Raw genomic sequence first — 19,084 nt, 5'->3', positions numbered from 1 at the left:
CAGCTCTACTAAAAATACAAAAATTAGGCCGGGCACGGTGGCTCAAGCCTGTAATCCCAGCACTTTGGGAGGCTGAGACGGGCGGATCACGAGGTCAGGAGATCGAGACCATCCTGGCTAACACGGTGAAACCCCGTCTCTACTAAAAAATACAAAAAACTAGCCGGGCGAGGTGGCTGGTGCCTGTAGTCCCAGCTACTCCGGAGGCTGAGGCAGGAGAATGGCGTGAACCCGAGAGGAGGAGCTTGCAGTGAGCTGAGATCCGGCCACTGCACTCCAGCCTGGGTGACAGAGCAAGACTCCGTCTCAAAAAAAAAAAAAAAAAAAAAAAAAACAAAAATTTGCCAGGCATGGTGGCGCGTGCCTGTAATCCCAGCTACCCGGGAGGCTGAGGCAGGAGAATCATTTGAACCCAGGAAGCAGAGGTTGCAGTGAGCTGAAATTGCACCCACTGCACTCCAGCCTGGGCCACAGAGGGAGACTCCATCTCAAAAAAAAAAAAAAAGAAGAAGAAGAAGAAGAAATATAAATAGCGAAAGGTGACTTCATCATCACAACCACCCTCACCCTCAAAACCAAAAACAAACTGAAAGTTTGATCTCCTTCAACTGAGTACCCTAAACGACTGAGTGGGTGAAGACAGGCTATTTAGCCTATGGTCTCTGAGATCTTTCTTTGGAATTAGGAGACAGTGCACTTGGGAGAGTCTGCAGCCTGGGTCTGATTATTGGCACAAACATGCCCTCTGCTGGCAGAATAGGAGCAATGGCACTTTCCTTCTCTGAAGTCTTTAATTCTCACCTACCTCTAATGCCCTCCCTTCTTTAGTAGTCTCAATTCACCTTTCTTCTTCCCTCTCCCATCCCGTGTTCCCCTCCAGCTGTTGCTTTCTCTCCATTTAATTCCCAGAGACTGTGTAATATGGTTGCTTCCTCTAAGGAGCAAGGAAATATTGATGGCAAAGGGCTCAGAGGGCCTTTCCAACTTCTCCGAGTTTTGTGAACTGAGGCCTTGCCTAGAAAGTATGAGGCAAGGGAAGGAAAGGGGAGAACTTGGATGAAGACTATGGGGAGAGGGAACCAAGAAGAGTGATGGAGGTGGCTAAATCAGAGCAGGACAGAATTGGTAGAAAAGAGCAAAAGAACTGGGAACAAAGGGCAAAAGGGTGAAAAATGGGAGGACAGGAATAGAGACAGATCAGAAATCAGATCGGGGAATGGGTTAAAGAAGATCAAGGAGAGATCAGGATTTAGGTATAAAACTAGAAGATAACAGCAACAGAAGGTATGGGGCATAAATTTATTCTTGTGCACAAACCAAAGTATTGTGACTCACACCCAACAAGCAAAGGAAAATTATCACTTTCCAGATTAAACGGCAAACGTAGCTGATGGTGGTCTTGGTGAGAAGGGAGTCCACACTCCTCTAAGGATCAGAGATCAGGACCGGAAGCTGAAAAGAAGCAAGAGCTGGGGTTTTGAGGGATGGGGTGGTACTGAAAAGAGGTTTCTGGGTGTTTCTCTGCTCTTTCCCAGGTAGTCATGGCAAGCTGTAGAAGACACACTGAAGGACAGACTCAAGGAAAGTCACACAGACACCAACTGTTCTTCCAACACTCAGCACACACCCTCACACCTCCCTTCTGCCATTATCCCCTTCCATTCTAACAAATACATTCTTCTCCCTCAAATTTTTTTTCCAATTCCCTTCTCACACACAGTTGGTTTTTTGTTACCCAACTTTACTTTTTCCCAATATGGCATTGTCCCTCACCATACTTCTGTCTGTGGCTCAATCATTTAAACTCATTTCTGCCATGCTTCTGGTTTCAGCCTCACTCTCCACACTCTGACTCTCTTCTCCTTTCTCTCAAGCTCATGAGGCAATGAAGCCAATGATCTGTTCATTCTCATAGGGAATTTTCTTTTTTTTCATTTCCTGGGTACTGGTTTGCTCAGCACTGGCCTCTCAAGTTGCTAACTTTCTGAAATCCTGAGGAATAGAATTATTTGTTCTATTCCTGGTCTAGCTGATATAACTCAGCCCATGCAAACTTTCCTGGCCCTTCAGTCTTTTCATGCTCCATAACTTTCACAAGATGCTGGACACCTGCTACAGACATTGGTCTCTAAGGAGTTATTCTCTAGCAAATCTCTTTCTCCCACTCAACTCCATGTGGGGATATCTGACCCTTCTATCAGTACAACAATAAGACTCAGATTGGGTCTTTATTTTGACCTCCTCTCTTACTCATGCCTCAGACGGAAGAGCACATCTGTGCGCGCACACACACACAGGCCTAGGTATATGCCAGCCAAGCTTGGGAAAGCAGAGTGGGGGGTGAGGGTGGCTTAGGGCAAACAACGGTCAGTTCAGTCCCTTTGCTGTGTGCCTGGTGGTGAGCTTCTTGCTTAAGGTCCCAGTGGTCACTTCTGCTCTGTTTACTTCTCACTGAACATTAAAATGAGGCCCACGGAGAAAAGCACAAATGTCAAGGAAGAGAGATCTGTGGAGGAATACGGGTGGAGAAGCCTGGAAATAAAGACAGAGATCCAGGCAAGGAAATGCAGAGACAAAGAGAGGCAAAGATACCAAAGCAGACATAGTTGGTTGGAAAGCGGCAGGGAGGTAGAGAGTGAGGAGGAAGGTGGGGGACGGGGACATCAACTTGGAAACTATCTCTGGCATGAGGCAATTTAGCTTCCAGATGCCAGTGACAGGGGGTGGGATAGGGTAGGAGAAGCAACTTTAGGAACTGGATGTTCCACCTCTCCTTGGTCCTGGGACCTGTGCCTGCTCACTGGTGCCCTGCCCCAGGCCTCCACACATGAGCCTGCAATCCTGTTCTGGTGGCTGAGAATCGGGGCCTGGCTACCTGGAAACCACAGGAGCTGGGAGAAGCCCCAAGGCCCCTGGGAGACTCTGGAGGAGGGGCTGGGCTAGGAACAGGGGCTGAGGCCAGCTCTGTTCTCCAGATGGGCTCATCCAGTGTAGTGGCTGCTCGCGGGGCAAGCACAGTGGGAACCAGGGGTTCTGCAGTGGGCTGGGGCGCCGGAGTGGAAAACCGGCGAATCTCCTGGACTCGGGCAGTTTTGGGGGGCCCTGAGGCGGTAGGGCCAGGAGTCGGGGGAACCTCATCAAAACAGAACATGGCAGTTTTAAGTTGATAGGGCTGATGCCGCATAAAATCTAGAGCCTTGATGCCCTGCTTGGGTGTTGCCCGAGGCCCCTGGGATTGGGCCTTAGGGAGAGTTCGGGCCGCCTGCGGGAAAAAGGGAGAGAGCAGTGGGTTGTAAGCAATAGGAGGTGGGGCACGGATGTTGGGTGAATATTTCCAGGAAGGGGGCAGAGACGGGGTAGGAGAAGGACTTCTAGGCCGAGGGCCAAGACCAGGACCAGGTGTACCTTCCACCACATACCTGTCCGCACGGCTCTGCCGCTTAGCAAATAGCTCCCCACCCCTGCCCTGCAGCCTTGGTGGCTCAGGGATTACAGCTGAAGAGACTGCCCCATTCACGAGCCCATCAAGGAGCCCTCGAGATGGGGGCTTAGGAGCCACTGGGGGTGGAGTCTTAGGAGTCATAGGGGGCGGGGTCTTGGGAGCCATTGGAGGAGGGGTCTTAGGTGTCACGGGAGGCAGGGTCTTGTAACTCTTGGCCCCTACTGGCTGCATGAAGTTGCAGGCTTCAGCCCCGAGGCTCAGAGCATCCTCCTCAGGACCAGATTCTGCACCCCCGGCCCGGGGCTTTTCATCCAGGTTCTGTACCAGCGATAGCAGCTCGGGGTTGGGCGAGTTCTTCGTCTCCTCTTTTCCCGGCCGGAACATCTGCTTCCGGGTCCCCCGGCGCCGGGCCTCCTGCAGGATACCCGTGCGGGCAGCTGGCACAGAGATGCGCTGCTCCCGAGCGCTGGGGGGCTCAGGAGCCCCTGGGCCTGGGGCAGGCATCTCTGGGCGCACAGAGGGTCGCAAAGGCGCAGATAGGAAGATAGAAGCTGTGGAGGTCATGGCAGCTGCGCTAGGAGGAGCGGGGGGCTCTGGGGTTCCGCCTGGAGTGACAGGCCGACTGGGGGCTGGGATGTACAGGGAGCTGGTGGCTGTCACAGGGCCCGAGGTGCGTGAGGCGCTGGGGGAACCAGAGACTGGTGCGTGACTGGGAACCCCTGACGTGAAGCTGGGCAGAGGGGTGGGCCCCTGCGGAGAAGACAAGAAGGGGGGTGGGGCGGGGCTGAGGCCCCCCAGGCTGTCGTTGGCCCTCCTGGGGGCTAAAGGCCGGAAAATAACCGAGGTGGTAGTTGGCCGCTGCCCTTGTAGGCCCGGGGTAAAGGGCCTAGCTGACCGGTTAAAGATGTTTGGAGTTGGGGTCGGGGCTCCACCACCTGGTTGGAAGGGTCTGGGGCTGGCTACAGGGGCCGGCAAGGGGCTGGGTGGGAGCACAGCCGCCTCTGGGGGAGCACTCTGGGCCCGAGGTGGTGACCGCAGGCCCTCCCCGTTGAGCATGGCTGCTGGTTCGGCCCGCACCAGTTCCTGGGTGCTGGAGTCTGCGCGCTGGCGCTGCTGTTCAAAGAGCTGTACCCCTCGCCCAGAGACCTCACTCAGCTGCCCTCCCAGGCCAGAGCCCTGGCCCTCTGATGCTCTTGAGCCCGCCCTGGCAAGCTCCATGTCCAGATAGGGACTGTCCCAGTCAGATTGATTGGTGAGGCTGCGGGCGTCGGAGAAGGCTTCTTCGTCCAGCTCCGACTCACTCGTGGGGGGAACGCCGTCCTCCTCCTCCTCAGCGCCCGTCCCAGCAGCAGCCCCGAAGCTCACCAGAGTGTACTTCTTGGCTCTCTGCCGCCGTTTCTTAAACATAAGCACCCCTTTGGAGTGGGGGTTGGGGGCTGCAGTGAGCAGGGATGCAATTGTCCTGCATTTGGTCTTGGCCTCTTTTATGCTTTTCTCTTGGAGGCTCTCTGCACGTTGCAGTTCTGGGGAGGCCAAGAAGTAAAATGGTCAATGGGTCTTCCCAGCCTCTTCTAGTCCTGTTCCCCAAGGCTTTCACCTCCCATCCCAGCAAGCTCCCTCTTGCACTGGCCCGACCCACAATGTCCCCTGTGACAAAGTCCTCTGACTTAGGGGCAGAGTGGAGGGTGAAAGGTGAAACCAAGGACAGTTAAAGATAAGGCAAAGTCCAGTTGACTGCCCTGACACTGCTCTGACCACAGCCCTTCCATCCCATCTTACTGCTATTCTGCTCCTATCTTCCAAGAGATGTGCTCTTATCCACCCCACACACATTCCTCACCTACCTCCCATTCCTGACTGGCAATGGGAAGGGGAGGAGAAAGATGTGTCACTCTCCATGGCAGACAGGGAGAGAAGCAGGTCCCAGGGAGAGGAAAGATGAGAAGGAACACTTTCCACCCACCATAGGGACCACGTTAGGAGGCTTCTCATGAAGCTTACGACTCATCCTCTCCGCTACCCCTTACCCCTATGATATGGACACAAAGAACCCTTAGCAATGAGGATCTTCATTCACAATTCCACCCCCCTCATGCAATCCACATCATACACATTTACAGAAATAACTCCTACCACACAACACTTCAACAAGAATAGCCGTCTAGTGAAAGTCAACTGTAGGCGTACTTTCTCCTATTTACTTTTCTCTCTCATTCACATATACCCCAGCTTACATACAGCTCCATTCACATACATATATGTAAATACACGTGCCCATGTAAAAACACCATCACTCAAATACATTCATACACCTACATGCTCTAGGTGGCCCTTCATCCCAGAGACCTCCCTGCAGAAACCCTGTTACTAACAGTGTAGACAGAATTCTAAAGTTTATCTCGGCCTTCCAACTGCCAAGGCAGTCATCTGGGCTTCACACCTCTGCTACTCACAGTCAGGGGTAGTCTCCATCCAAGACGCAGGAGAAGTCAGGGTAATGTTCTCCAAGGCAACACTCCAAATCTTTAGGATACCTCAAGGTCACCAGCTAAATATATTATTTCCCCCAAGCTGGGGATGGTAGTGGGGTGGGCTTCTTTGGGGGTCAGAACTGTCTCTACGTAGAGAGCTCAGGCAGCCACTGCCATCCAGGCACACAAGGACAATGTGCTAAAGGGAACCAGGGCAGGGCTTTCCATGCCATGTGGGGCCTGGGTAGGTGGGGCCAGGAAATGGGAGAGGCTGCCCTGCTGCGAGGACCCCGCCTTGCACATGGATACTCTCTGGTCCATGGTCCCCAGTTCCTCTTGAAAAATTATTGAAATTCCATCTACTTTCCACTCAAGGTACCACGCTCCTTTGTAATGAGCTCCTTTGTAATGAGCGTGGTACCTTGAGTGGAAAGTAGATGGAATTTTTTTCATTTTTGTCATTCCTGTCATCCCAGCGTTTATACCTCAGAATAGTGCTGTGGATGAGACAACAGGCCCTGGAGTCAGAGTTCAGTTCAGGGTTTTGGTTCTTGGGAGAGTTACCTCACCTCATTAAAGTTCGGTTTCCTCATCTGTAAACGAGGGTAGACAATGGCTACCTCATAGGATTGCTATAAGGATTAACTGAGATAATATAGTAAATTTAGCACTTAACACAGTGTGAAGGCCCACTGTAACCATTACTATTAAAGCCTTCTTGACACTATACTTTCTTTATATGGACACTTTCTTGTTCACACATATCTTGTCCCACGACTCACACATACATGCCTTCATGTATTCATAATGTACTCATACACACTCTGTTCCCATGAGTTTTCTACAGCTCTTGTGGTCACAAACCCCTCTGACATGTGATCATAGCATCACTGAGAAAGGGTCAGTGAAACTCTCCTGAGAAAAGGAGGAAGAGAACAGCAAAAAGGAAGGAACAAGAGAGTAAGACCTTTCCCAAAGACTGCCCTTCCTAAACTGTTGACATCTTCCCCTCCATTCTAGACCCCAGACTCTCATAGATATGGGAGGGTAGTACCTGCATAGAATGAGTCTTGGAGCTCAGGAACTGGGTCTGGGGCTTTGTCGTAGCTGACTTGGCTGAGGGGCTCTTGGCTGATGGGCTCAAAGGTCTCCATGCTGAGAAAGGCTGTGTTGGCTGGAGCAGGACCAGCTTGAGCCACCCCCCACGCCTTTTAAAGCCCCTTTGTCTTGTCCCCAGAGCTGGCAGCTGAATGAGCTCACTGTGCTATTTTTGGAACCTGGCCCTCTCCCTTCTCTGGGCTGCCCCACAAGTGCCGGTGTGATGGACGTGGGCACCTGCTTTCCCTTCCCCCAACCCCACCCCAGCAGACAATGAGGTCTGCTTGACTAAAAATACCTCTGAGCCAGTAGCTACAGTCTCATCCAGCATTATGGGAAGGGAGGGGGAGATAAGTGGAGAATTGAGGAAAGCATGGGATCCTAGGCACACATCTGGAATTCCTAGGATATTGGACACTCAGGGATGTCAGACTCTCAACTCTCATGTCCTTAGCCTCCACTCCAAACTGAGAGATACAAAGTTCTAAGGATCAGGAATCAAAATGGTGGAGGAAAGGAAAGAAGTATAACTAGAGGGGGAATCCTGAGATTTCGAAGGTAACAAGAACGGTCTCTGTGGGAAAGGCACAGGAGGCATAGAGTAGGGAGAAAGTTTACCCTTAGACCTTGTTCTGTCGCTCACATCAAAAATAGCAAAGAGTCTGAGATAAGTGGAATGGGCTTTTTCTGCCCAGGCCAACATTCTTGCCTGAGATAAGGAGCCAAAGCCAAAGCTCCCTCCCTCTGCCACTTCCCCGGGATCTCATGATCGTCCCATAGCCTCTCAGTCCCCAGGAATCCTAACGGAACTTGCAAATGTCAAAGGTACCTGCAATTAACACTATAAAGAACCCCTTGGCGGGGCAGTGGCTCATGCCTGTAATCCCAGCACTTTGGGAGGCTGAGGCAGGTGGATCACAAGGTCAGGAGTTCAAGACCAGCCTGGCCAACATGGTGAAACCCCGTCTCTACTAAAAATACAAAAAATTAGCCAGGCATGGTGGCAGGCACCTTTAATCCCAGCTACTCAGGAGGCTGAGGCAGAAGAATCGCCTGAACCCAGGAGGCAGAGGTTGCAGTGAGCCAAGATTGCACTCCAGTCTGGGTGACAGTGCAAGACTCTGCCTCAAAAAGAAAAAAAAAGAAGAAGAAAAAAAAAGAACCCCTGTAGCTTTGACCCACTTTTATTTATTAATTTTTATTATTTATTTTTAAGACAGGGTCTTGGTCTGTTGCTCATGCTGGAGTGCAGTGGTGCAAACATGGCTCACTGCAGCCTAAACCTCCCAGGCTCAAGCAATCCTCCGGCCTCAGCCTCCCAAGTACCTGGGACCATAGACATGTGCCACCGTGCTTGGCTAATTTTTAAATTTTTATTGGAGACAAAGACTCATGATGTTGTCCAGACTGGTCTCAAACTTCTGGCTTCTGCCAGGAGCAGTGGCTCACACCTGTAATCCCAGCACTTTGGGAGGCCGAGGCAGGCAGATCACCTGAGGTCAGGAGTTTGAGACCAGCCTGACCAATATGGTAAAACCCCGTCTCTACTAAAAATACAAAAAATTAGCCAGGTGTGGTAGCAGGTGCCCGTAACCCCAGCTACTCAGGAGGCTGAGGCAGGAGAATTGCTTGAACCTGGGAGGTGGAGGTTGCAGTGAGCCAAGATCATGCCATTGCATTCCAGCCTAGGCACAAGAGCCATACTCCCATCTAAAAAAAAAAAAAAAAAAAAAGAAAACAAACTCCTGGGTTCATGCTATCCTCCTACCTCAGCCTCCCAGAGTGCTGGGATTACAGGTATGAGCCACCTTGCCCAGCCTTCAACCTGCTTTTAAATACTCCCCTGTCTTGTGTCTGTACTCTGCTTTCACCCCATCATGACACACAATAACAGTTATCACCACCACCAAACCCTTCATCTATTTGTGTCTCTTTCCAATTTTCCTGCTTACCCTGTTCCTTGGTTGAACTGAATCACCTTACCCTTTTGCCACATTGGTTCAAACAGCAAAAATAATGGGGGTCATGAGAGTAATTATGCTCCCCTTCTACTCATACTCTTCTCCTCCTGCCCCCAAGACTGTATCCAAGTGGCCCAAGGTAGGGAGAATGTATGGCTATAGAAGGGTAGATTTAAGGCTCAGATTGAAGGATCCTGGCTGGGGAAAAGGGATTCAGGCACTCACTGGCTTGCTTGGCCTTCTGGGTGTAGGTGGTAGTAAGATCTTCTGCCACCGGGTGGGGAACAGGCCCCACCATAGGGATGAGATGAGGACCAGGCCGGAGAGGGCCATGGGGTAACAGCAGAGCCTCAGCTGGGGGTGGCTGAAGGGCTGCCCCATCCTCCCAAGACGGGGAGCTCACACGGCTGTCACCCTGGCTGGAAGGGCCAGGGATAGTAGGTACTGGCTCTGCAGGGCTGTCAGACAGGTAGACCTCATCAGGTGGGGCACCCGGAGGGGTGGGCCTTGTGGGGCCTCGGCGGCGAGGTCGGCGAGGCTTCTCCTGCGTGGCAGGACCATCAGCATCACTGTCAGTCTCTCCGTAGTAAGCCTCACTATCAGGAGGTGAACGAAGACTCCCAGGCTGAAGAGGCTGAGGAACTGGAGCACCAGGGGGCTCAGGACTCAGTGGAGATAAGGGTGACAGCACCTGAAGCTCATGGGGAGATGGAGATTGCACAGGACCCTCGTCTGCTACCCTGGATAGGAAAGATGACAGAGCTTGAGAGATGGGCTAGGTACTGACAGCTTGAGAGGTCTGGAAGGGATAGAGGGAAGAGGTAAGGGAGAGAGAAGGCTGTCATACAGTTGGAATGGGTGAGACGGGAAGAGTGAAGATATGAAGACAAACTGGGAGGCAAATGTGCTTAAAGGGCTGTAAGTGGAAATAGGCTTAGAGGAAGATGTAATGAGGAGACAGGCCAGGGGTTGAAGTAGGCCCATCAGTCAAATACCCACTGACATCCCCATCCCTTAATTGCAGATACATTCAAGCCCTCTGGGAGGCAGACACAAACCATCTACACTCCAGCAGAAATGCACGAGCAGAAATAGGTACCTGTTAGTTGCTAAAGCCAGGCCAGTGAGACACAGAGCTGAGACAGGCAATGGGAGTCCTGGATTAGGGGAAGAGAAGAGGAGGGAGGTCCATACCGCTGCACAGTGAGGACAAGCTGATTTCCTGAGGCATCGATGAGGCTCATGGCACTGGCATGGGAGAGGTTGGTGCAAGAGACCCCATTGATTGCCAAGAGCTGGTCCTTCTCTCGGAGTCCTGCTCTGCCAGCCTGGCTCCGTCTTCGAATCTGAGATGTTGAAGGAGACATTGTAGGTAAGAGAGGGCTCCAAAGGGAATAGAATGAAAGGAAAAGACAGGAAGGACCCATAGGAAGGGATTTTACTTTGTAGGGTAAGAAAGGTGGGGAGATGCATGGAAGTGGCTGCAGTTGAAGTGGTCTGTCTAGAGGGAAGAAAGTATACAGATTGGAGAAAGAAATACACCATATAGTGGGAAATAGGGTAACCACTGAATGAAAGAGGCTTGGGAAGAACCACATGGGGTAGGTACTAGAAATGGTGGTTACTAGCTGGGCGCAGTGGCTCACACCTGTAAGCCACTTTGGGAGGCCTAGGTGGGTGGATCACTTGAGGTCAGGAGTTCAAGACCAGCCTGGCCAACGGGTGAAACCCTGTTTCTACTAAAAATACAAAAATCAGCCGGCCGTGGTGGCGGGCACATGTAGTCCCAGATACTTGGGAGGCTGAGGCAGAAGAATCACTTGAACCCAGGAAGCAGAAGTTGCAGTGAGCCAAGATCACATCACTGCACTCCAGCCGGGGCAATAGAGTAAGACTGTGGCAAAAAGAAAAAAAAAACGAAAAGGAATGTTGGTTATCTCCATAAGCTTTTTCTTCAAAGGCAGTATCTATATTGGCCGGTAATTCTCTACTAGGCCTTGGAACCCCAGGTGCCATTACACAGTCAAGATTTTAGAACAGTACTCCAGGTTGGAGGGAGTCCAGTGGGATTCTGGGAGATTGTGATTATTTGGGTATATGTGTGCCATGTGTACACACAAATGTATGTATGCCAAAGTAATAATAGTAGTAGTGGCTACCATTTATTGAGTTTTTACTAAGTGTTGGGCACTGTGCTACATGTATTATTGCATTTAATCCTTAGAATGGTTCCATGAAGTAGGTACAAGTACTATTATTACCCACATTTTACAGTTCGGAAAACTAAGCCTGTGGGGTGAAACCAAAAGGGTAACGACTTCGTCTGTGAAGCCAGATCTTGCCATAACCCTCCTAGCACCTAAAAACGTCTTGCCTAGTGAGAGAAAGGATCTGACCTAGGGAAAGAGCACTGAAGGCATGGGCAGAGCAGGGTGAGCCAAGGTAGGACTGGACTGGGCTAGGCTGTACGAGGCAGTTTCAGTTCATCACGTATCAGTTTAGTCAGAGATAAATTAGAACCTTCCCTGTATTTCTGGAGTTTGGAGTAGAGGCACATACTCAAGAGAACAAACACTGGATGACCAGAGCTGGGCCTCTGATACCACAGTGCTGCAGGGAACTAAAACAGAGTCTTTCTTTTTCCTCTGCTCCCTGAAAACCAAGAATTCTGTTTTCTAATAGACCCCCCACAAGAAGCCTGTGGTCAGACGCTACTCCCACTATGAGACTTGAGCATGCTTCCCTTCCCACTACCCACCCCATCTTCACAGCCTCCCACCCCCCCAAACCCCACCATATGCCACCACACATCTCTTCCCAGGAACCTTTGGGTTCCATTTCCCTGAAGCCTCATTTCAGGGGCTCTCCCTTACCTTAGACACCTGTAAGGGTTTCCTCTGCTCGGCCCCCCCCTGAAGTCGGAAGCCCCAGGGGGCTCCCCCTGATAGTGTGACCAGCACCTCCTCCTCAGCACCCATCACTCAGCTTGGCCTATGGCCCCCGGAGTTGGAACAGTGTCTCAGGGAGAGAAGTTGAAGTGCTCGAACCCCGTCCGGCCTTCCTGTCTGGCTGTCCTGCTCCTGCTGCCCCAGGCCTCCCCCCCACACCACACACCACAGGCAGGCAACTTGGCCCTGGGATCATTACAGTCCAGCACACGTGTCCCATCAATCGCAGATGTGCTCAAAATAGATGCTGCTTGCACTCCCCTCCCTCCCCCATCTGTGCTAGTCCTAGAGCTAATTATAGTACAAACTTCTGCCCTCCATGTTCCCCATACTCCTGCATGGGCCTTTTATTCAGGACTAATACAAACTCTCTAGGCTCTATAACCAATGTACACCCTTTCAGGAACTGTGCCTTCTCTAATAGGACCATGGGCTAATCTCAACTGCTTTCCTCCGAAGACCATTTCAAAGTGGCAGCAGCAGGGGCTTCAATTCCATAGCCAGCAAAGAATGGCTGGGCTTGCTCCAAGATCCCAGGAAAGAATGCACCCTCGCTATATAAATTTATCTGTTAATTAAAATGTTGGGCCAGGCATGGTGGCTCACACCTATAATCCTAGCACTTTGGGAGGCCAAGGTGGGTGGATTTCTTGAGTTCAGGAATTTGAGATCAGCCTGGACAACATGGTGAGACGTGCCCTATCTCTATTTTTTTATTATTAAAAAATGTTAAAAACAAAACAAAACAAGAGGCCGGGTGTGGTGGCTCACGCCTGTAATCCCAGCACTTTGGGAGCCAAGGCGGGCGGATCACGAGGTCAGGAGATGAAGACCATCCTGGCTAACATGGTGAAACCCTGTCTCTACTAAAAATACAAAAAATTAGCTGGGCGTGGTGGCAGGTGCCTGTAGTCCTGGCTACTCAGGAGGCAGAGGCAGGAGAATGGCGTGAACCTGGGAGGCGGAGCTTGTGGTGAGCCAATATCGTGCCACTGCACTCCTGGGTGACAGAGCGAGACTCCGTCTCAAAAAAAAAAATTAATTAATTAAAAAACTATAAAAAAAATTACCTATTGTAATACATACGTGGTCATGGAAAGGTATGTAGGTGTGCGTAAACATACCAAACCATGTTAATACAATCTCTACTTGTCTCTAGGTTTCCATTACAAGAATGTCTCTGTTACAAGGCACAACATTATGGTGCTATAACTGTGATTATCAAAGGCTACAGAGTTTCATAAAATAGCTGCCCACCTAGTGTATGCTAAATACTGTTTGCCTTGGTATATGCCTCTGTGTCCTAGAAACACTTGGGCTGGGTGCAGTAGCTCATGCCTGTAATCCCAGCACTTTGAGAGGCTGAGACAGGTGGATCGCTTGAGCACAGGAGTTCAAGACCAGCCTGGGTAACATGGTGAGACCCTGTTTCTACAAAAAAATTTAGCCAGGCCTGCCTGGTCACATGCTCCTGTAGTCCCAGCTACTTGGGAGATTGACATGGGAGGGTTGCTTGAGCCCTGGAGGTTGAAGCTGCAGTGAGTCATGATCCTGCCACTGCACTCTAGCACTCTAGCCTGGGTGACAGAGTGAGACCCTGTCTCCAAAAAAAAAAAAAAAAAAAGAAAAAGAAAAAGAAAAAGGAAGAAAGAAAAAAGAGATCTCCAAGAAGAAAATACTTGGGATTTTGGAGTCAGAAGAAATGAACTTGGGTTTTTTGGTTTTTTTTTTTTTTGAGACGGAGTCTCACCCTGACGCCCAGGCTGGAGTGCAATGGAGATCTTGGCTCACTGCAATCTCCACTTCCCAGGTTCAAATGATTCTCCTGCCTCAGCCTCCTGACTAGCTGGGACTACAGGCATGTGCCACCACACTTAGCTAGCTAATTGTTGTATTTTTAGTAGAGATGGGGTTTCACCATGTTAGCCAGGCTGGTCTCGAACCCCTGATCTCGTGATCCACCCACCTTGGCTTCCCAAAGTGCTGGGATTACAGGTGTAAGCCACTGTGCCTGGCCTTTTTTTTTTTTATTTTTTTATTTTTTAGACAGAGTTTCGCTCTTGTTGCCCACACTGGAGTGCAATGGTAAGGTCTCAGCTCACTGCTACCTCCACCTCCCAGGTTCAAGCGATTCTCCTGTCTCAGCCTCCCAAGTAGTTGACACTACAGGCACCCGCCACCACGCCTGGCTAATTTTTGTATTTTTAGTAGAGACGGGGTTTCTCCATGTTGATCAGGCTGGTCTCGAACTCCCGACCTCAGGTGATCTGCCCGCCTCGGTATCCCAAAGTGCTGGGATTACAGGCATGAGCCACCACGCCCAGCTTGAAGTTGGGTTCTTCTTCCATCACTTAGTACCTGTGTGATCTCAGGCAGGGCAGTCACTTGGCCTCATCAGTAAAAAGAGGATCTAGGCCAGGCTCGGTGGCTCATGCCTGTAATCCCAGCACGTTGGGAGGCCAAGGTGGGCGGATCACCTGAGGTTGGGAGTTTGAGACCAGCCTGATGACCATGGAGAAACCCCGTCTCTACTAAAAATACAAAAATTAGCCAGGCATGGTGGCACATGCCTGTTATCCCAGCTACTTGGGAAGCTGAGGCAGGAAAATCGCTTGAACCTGGGAGGCGGAGGTTGTGATGAGCCAAGATTGGGCCATTGCACTCCAGCCTGAGCAACAAGAGCGAAACTCTCATCTCAAAAAAAAAAAAAAAAAAGAGGATTTAAATATCTATTCATTCTCTATTCATTCACTATTCACACATTTACTGAGTGTTAGCTACATGTCAGCCATTGTGCTATACCAATGGATTTCAATTAACCTTCAGTGCATATTAAAATCACCTAGAAAACTTTTACAGCTACTGAGTCCCTAAGAAAAGACAGCATATCAGCATATAGGATTAAATGATGATGCAATGAAGTTTTACACACACACACACATCCTTAGGGACAGATTTTATTGGTCTAGTACCCGGTAGTGGCATTTTAAAAAGCACCACAAGGCCGAGTGCAGTGGCTCACGTCTGTAATCCTAGCACTTTGGGAGGCTCAGGCAGGTGGATCACCTGAGGTCAGGAGTTTGAGACCAACCTGGCCAACAAGTGAAACTCCATCTCTACTCAAAATACAAAAATTAGCCAGGAATGGTGGCACATGCCTGTAATCCCAGATACTTGGGAGGCTGGGGAATTGCTTGAATGCACGAGGGAGAGGTTGCAGTGAGCTGAGATCACACCATTGCACTCCAGCCTGGGCAACAAGAGCGAAACTCTGTCTCAAAAATGAAAATAAAAATAAAAAGCACCACAGATGATTCTAATATGCAACCAAGGTTGAGAACCACTGAGTGCAGATATAGAAACCAATAAATTGCAACACATTAGTCTCTATCCTCAAGAAACTATGGTACCGAGCTGGGCATGGTGGCTTATGCCTGCAATCCTAGCACTTCGGAAGGCTGACGCGGGCAGATCGCTTGAGCCCAGGAGTTTGAGACCAGCCTGGGTAACATGGTGACACCCTGTCTCTACAAAAAATACAAAACTTAGCTAGCTAAGTGTGGTGGCACATGCCTGTAGTCCCAGCTACTAGGGACACTGAACAGGGAGGATCACTTGAGCCTGGGAGGCAGAGGTTGAAGATTGTGCCACTGCACTCCAGCCTGGGTGACAGAGACCCTGTCTCAAATGGAAAAAAAACAGGTGGGGGGAGGGGGAAGAAAGAAACTGAAGCTAGGATCTACCACTTACTAGGGGTGCAACCTTTTTTTTTTTTTTGAGACGGAGTCTTGCACTGTCGCCCGGGCTGGAGTGCAGTGGTCGGATCTCAGCTCACTGCAAGCTCTGCCTCCCGGGTTTGCGCCATTCTCCTGCCTCAGCCTCCCGAGTAGCTGGGACTACAGGCGCCCGCCACCTCGCCCGGCTAGTTTTTTGTATTTTTTAGTAGAGACGGGGTTTCACTGTGTTAGCCAGGATGGTCTTGATCTCCTGACCTCATGAACCGCCCGTCTCGGCCTCCCAAAGTGCTGGGATTACAGGCTTGAGCCACCGCGCCCGGCCGGTGCAACCTTTTTTTAAGATGGAGTCTTGCTCTGTGTCCCAAGCTGGAATGCAGTGGTGCAATCTTGGTTCACTGCAACCTCCGTCCCCGGGGTTCAAGTGGTTCTCCTGCCTCAGCCTCCTGAGTAGTCGGGATTATAGGCACGCGCCACCACATTCAGCTATTTTGTATTTTTGGAAGAGACAGGGTTGGCCAGGCTGGTCTCAAACTCTTGACTTCAGGTGATCCGTCTGTCTCGGACTCCCAAAGTGCTGGGATTACAGGCATGAGCCACCATGCCCGGTCCTAGGGGTGCAACCTTAAGCAAGACAGAGGATACTTTCCTATATTGATGAGTCAAGTGGGATGAATCATGTGAAAATGCTTAGCAGAGGACCCAGTTTAGGTCAGGTGCTCAACATATGTTAGTTGAATTTGGCAAATTATTCATCTAGACTAGTGGTTCTCAATCAGCAATGGAATCACCTGGAGGGCCTTAAACCATAGCTTGCTGGGCCCCACCTCCAGAATTTCTGGCTCTTATCTATGCAAAGTGGGTCTGAAATTTGCATTTCAAGCAAGTTTCCAGGTGATACTGATACTGCTGATCCGAGGATCACACTTTGAGAATCATTGACTAAAAACTGATAGGTCAGGTGTGGTGGCTTCACACCTCTAATCTCAGCAATTTGGAAGGCTAAGGTGGGAGGAATTTGAGACCATCCTGGGCAACACAGGGAGACCTAATCTCTTTTTTTTTGAGACGGAGTCTCGCTGTGTCGCCCAGGCCGGAATGCAGTGGCGCGATCTCGGCTCACTGCAAGCTCCGCCTCCCGGGTTCACGCCATTCTCCTGCCTCAGCCTCCGAGTAGCTGGGACTACAGGCACCCGCCACCACGCCCGGCTAGTTTTTTGTATTTTTAGTAGAGACGGGGTTTCACCATGTTAGCCAGGATGGTCTCGATCTCCTGACCTCGTGATCCACCCACCTCGGCCTCCCAAAGTGCTGGAATTACAGGCTTGAGCCACTGCGCCCGGCAGGGAGACCTAATCTCTACAAAAAATTAGCCAGATGTGGTGGTACATACCTGTAGCCCCAGCTACTCAACCACCCAGCTACTCCTGCTGAGGTAGGAGGACCACTTGAGCCCAGCCTGAGCAACAGAGCAAAACCGTCTCTAAAACAAACCAACAGGCCAGGCGTGGTGGCTCATGCCTGTAATCCCAGCACTTTGGGAGGCCAAGGGGGGTGGATCACTAGGTCAGGAGATCAAGACTATCCTGGCCAACATGGTGAAACCCTGTCTATACTAAAAATACAAAAATTAGCTGGGGTGGTGGTGCGTGTCTGTAATCCCAGCTACTCGGGAGGCTGAGGCATGAGAATCACTTGAACCTAGGAGGCGGAGGTTGCAGTGAGCCAAGATTGGGCCACTGCACTCACTCCAGCCTGGAGACAGAGCAAGACTCTGTCTCAAAACAACAGAGGACAGAACAATCTACCTGTTTAGTGTAGCTTACTGCCTAATATATAGTTTCTAGCACAGCCTAAAGTGCAAATTTTTCAGTGAATAAACCACTCTGTGCCTCAGAATAACTGATATTTACTGTCAATAATATGAGAACAAACACTTTTGTTCACTGCTGTATTTCCAGAACCAAGAACATGGCGTGGCACACAATGTAAGCGCTCAGTGGGTTCACCCTGCCTGCTGCCTCGACAGAGCCGATTTATCAAGACCAGGGAATTTCAGTGGACAAAGAGTAATTCACGCAGAGCCAGCTGTGTGGGAGACCAGAGTTTTATTATTACCAAATTAGTCTCCCTGGGCATTCGAGGATCAGAGTTCTTAAAGATAATTTGGTGAGTAGGAGCTTGTGAATGGGGCGTGCTGATTGGTCAGGATGAAGATGGAATCATAGGGAGTCGAAGTGAGGTTTTCTTGCTGTTTTCTGTTCCTGGGTGGGATGGCAGAACTGATTGAGCCAGGTTACCGGTCTAGGTGGTGTCAGCTGATCCAACGAGTGCAGGGTCTGCAAAATATCTCAAGCACTAATCTTAGGTTTTACAATAGTGATGTTATTCCTAAGAGCAATTTGGGGAAGTTCAGACTCTTGGAGCCAGAGGCTGCATGACCCCTAAACTGTAATTTGTAATCTTGTAGCTAATTTGTTAGTTCTGTAAAGGCAGACTGGTCCCCAGGCAAGAAGGGGGTCTTTTCGGGAAGGGGCTATTATCAATTTGTTTCAGAGTCAAACCATAAACTGAATTCCTCCCAAAGTTAGTTCCACTACACCCAGGAATGAATAAGGACAGCTTAAAGGTTAGAAGCAAGATGGAGTCGGTTAGGTCTGATTTCTTCCACTATCATAATTTCCTCAGTTGTAATTTTGCAAAGGCAGTTTCAACAGCAGTGCTTGAAAAATTACTAAATCAATAAATAGTACTGAAAAGTTCAAATGAGGTCATATATACGAAAAAGCAATCCTACCATTGTTAGCTACAATTACTTCGCCATTAAACGAGGTAATAATAATTACTGCAAGAATTGTAACTCTTCCAACAGAGAGCAGAGACCTTTTGGCTCTGATAAAGCTCTGCACCTAAACGAAGGCGCTGTATAAAAATGGTTAATAACAATTGGCCTTTACTGAGTGCTTACTATGATGCCAAGCGGCGTACGTGGCCTAATTTCATCCTCTCAAGTTCTTACACGGGCATTATTATTTCCATTTTACAAACTGTAGAGCCAGACCTCAGACCCCTACATGCACGTTGACAACAGTTGTGGCCCTTTACCACCACCACACGTTCCGCAAATCTCATGACCAGCAAAGGCCACGGGTGAGATCAACCCAGCAGACGGAAATCAACGGGGTCAGGGGTCAGCAGGAAGTGACTACAAGCTCAGAGGTCACTAATATGTCACAGGCAGAGTGATGGGGCATTATTAAAGATAGTTTGACAAATTGTTTTTAATCTCATCTCTGTTGGTGAGGCCATAAAGTGACCGGAACATCTGAAAAAAAATGTCAGGAGGGAAATACATACGACTCAGCAGAGGCGCCCAGGCGGCGGCCATGATAGGAAGATGAAAGTGGCGCATGCGCGGTTCCCGAAATGC

At 50.0% G+C, this 19,084-nt stretch overlaps 1 protein-coding gene across 4 annotated transcripts; it reads right to left on the bottom strand.

The window, feature by feature from the left end:
* Positions 1-1,285: 1,285 nt before the first annotated feature.
* On the bottom strand, positions 1,286-19,059 carry SYNPO2L (synaptopodin 2 like). Of its 4 annotated transcripts, none has more exons than XM_005565483.5 (4): positions 19,012-19,059; positions 10,167-10,318; positions 9,198-9,712; positions 1,286-4,965 (listed from the first exon to the last, which is right to left on the bottom strand). In XM_005565483.5, exons 2-4 carry the CDS (start codon positions 10,214-10,216, stop codon positions 2,798-2,800), a joined length of 2,733 nt encoding a protein of 910 aa, XP_005565540.3. In that variant the 5' UTR covers positions 10,217-10,318; positions 19,012-19,059; the 3' UTR covers positions 1,286-2,797. The 4 variants fall into 4 exon arrangements, with proteins under 4 accessions (XP_005565540.3, XP_005565539.3, XP_005565541.3 ...); XM_005565482.5 differs by lacking the exon at positions 19,012-19,059 and adding an exon at positions 11,846-12,084; XM_005565484.5 differs by lacking the exons at positions 9,198-9,712; positions 10,167-10,318; positions 19,012-19,059 and adding an exon at positions 6,968-7,100.
* Positions 19,060-19,084: the final 25 nt, after the last annotated feature.

This window comes from Macaca fascicularis, chromosome 9, assembly GCF_037993035.2.
Source record: "Macaca fascicularis isolate 582-1 chromosome 9, T2T-MFA8v1.1".
Lineage (NCBI taxonomy): Eukaryota > Metazoa > Chordata > Mammalia > Primates > Cercopithecidae > Macaca > Macaca fascicularis.
This window is presented reverse-complemented; position numbering and strand designations above follow the sequence as displayed.

What these genes read in the sequence shown, in the direction of transcription:
- SYNPO2L (XM_005565482.5), bottom strand. Translation starts at nt 11,950, where the DNA reads ATGGGTGCTGAGGAGGAGGTGCTGGTCACACTATCAGGGGGAGCCCCC. An exon ending in AACCCTTACAGGTGTCTAAG is followed by an intron (nt 10,319 to 11,845) that starts GTAAGGGAGAGC and finishes TCAACATCTCAG; the next exon opens with ATTCGAAGACGGAGCCAGGC. An exon ending in CCAGAAGGCCAAGCAAGCCA is followed by an intron (nt 4,966 to 9,197) that starts GTGAGTGCCTGA and finishes TGGCCTCCCCAG; the next exon opens with AACTGCAACGTGCAGAGAGC.